The 1,530-nt window shown below is 47.1% G+C and overlaps 1 protein-coding gene across 1 annotated transcript; it reads right to left on the bottom strand.

Moving 5' to 3' along the window:
- Positions 1-900: 900 nt before the first annotated feature.
- tal2 (T-cell acute lymphocytic leukemia 2) lies at positions 901-1,263 on the bottom strand (the record flags this gene model as incomplete). Its single annotated transcript, XM_083784105.1, has 1 exon — positions 901-1,263. The coding sequence occupies one exon, from the start codon at positions 1,261-1,263 to the stop codon at positions 901-903; it is 363 nt and encodes a 120-aa protein (XP_083640231.1).
- Positions 1,264-1,530: the final 267 nt, after the last annotated feature.

Genomic DNA, 1,530 nt, shown 5'->3' with positions numbered 1-1,530 from the left:
AGTCCATTGTACAGCGGTGTCCAACAATGTATCCTCTGCTTTTGGAACTGGTGAAAGCCGCATGACAAGCTGGTCAAACTGGGCATTGGGGGAAAATACGGATAACAGTTTCATGCCAGGACGTGAGTAAAAAAACAAATGGAAAGAAAAGAAAGTCCAGTCCAAAAGAACATGGGCAGCTCCGGATTATGGGCTGGGCAATATGTCAATATTATATCGATATTGTGATAAATGAGACTAGATATCATCTGGAATTTTCGTTGCTGCATGTCAGGAGGAAACCACCTAACTCCATTTTTGAGTTTTTTTTTTCTTTTCATAAATCAATGCGATTGAACACCCCTGTTCTGTGTGTTGGTTAAAAAATATTGAACCAATGAAAAGTATAAAAAAACGCTTCGGACAAAACCTCTCAACTCTATTGGACCCTCAAATTGTCTGCTAAACTAAAGCAACTAACTAAAGTCACAACACCAACTTTGATGAGGCAGTATTGCATTGTTTCAAAAATATAAGGTTTTCTTCAATTCTAAAAAAAACATTTTGGAATTAGGTGGTTTCTCCACGACAGCAGAGATATAATAGTGATATGGTACTGAGTTGAATCGCTTAAACCATATTTTATACTTTCAAAAATGTTCATAAATAGTGACCAACACATCGCTTTTTAGATAAATAATAATGAAATATCATCGTTACAATATTGACATTGCGGTATTCCGTCCAAATCTTGTGACATTTCATTTTTGCCCATATCGCCCAGCCCTATATACCGATGGGACAAAAAGTACCAGTTTCACCCCCGGGATGTATAGGTTAGGAAAAAAAACCCCAGAAAGACAACGTCCACTCTCCAAGACAACATCGGCGAGCTGTGGTGGTCGCGGGGGGGGGGCTGTACTACCAGGCTTCTGAACTGCCACAGCTGGAGCCTGGGGACTCAGCGTCCGTGTCGCTGCTGGCCAGGCCCCATGAGGGTCCCCTTGGGGAGGACGAGGTGGTGTGGAGACTCTCCACGTTGCCCCGGAGCAAGGTGAGCAGGGCGGTGGGGGAGTGGCGGGAGGCCGGCTGCCCCCCGCCCTGGCTCTCCAGGAGCTGCACCAGGAAGTTGATGTAGCGCATGGCCAGGCGCAGGATCTCGTTCTTGCTGAGCTTCTTCTCCGGCGGGTGAGTGGGAATGAGCTTGCGGAGGTCGGCGAAGGCGGTGTTGACGTTGTGCTGGCGCCAGCGCTCCCTCGTGTTGGTGAACACCTTCCTGGTCATGGTCGGTCGGTCGGCCCGGGCCGGCTGGCTCACTCACTGGAGGCGGGGGAAGAAAAGCAGCAAAAAGAATCCCGTGAATTCTAGCGTCCGTGTCGTGGGGGGCTAACATTCTGCGAAAATATCCAATCTGCAAGTCACGGACGCAGCTTGTGTATATCCATTATTTTCGACGAAGAGATTTGTTGTAGACAAAAAAAAGGAGCGGTTCTAGAGCCCTGGGGGACTCCATTCAACTAAATATATAGGGTTTAATGTTGGAGATGAGAT

This window comes from Protomyctophum parallelum, assembly GCF_964188405.1.
Source record: "Protomyctophum parallelum genome assembly, chromosome: 15".
NCBI classification, from domain to species: Eukaryota; Metazoa; Chordata; class Actinopteri; order Myctophiformes; family Myctophidae; genus Protomyctophum; species Protomyctophum parallelum.
Note: the sequence above shows the minus strand (reverse complement) of the source record. Positions and strands in the feature narration are given on the sequence as shown.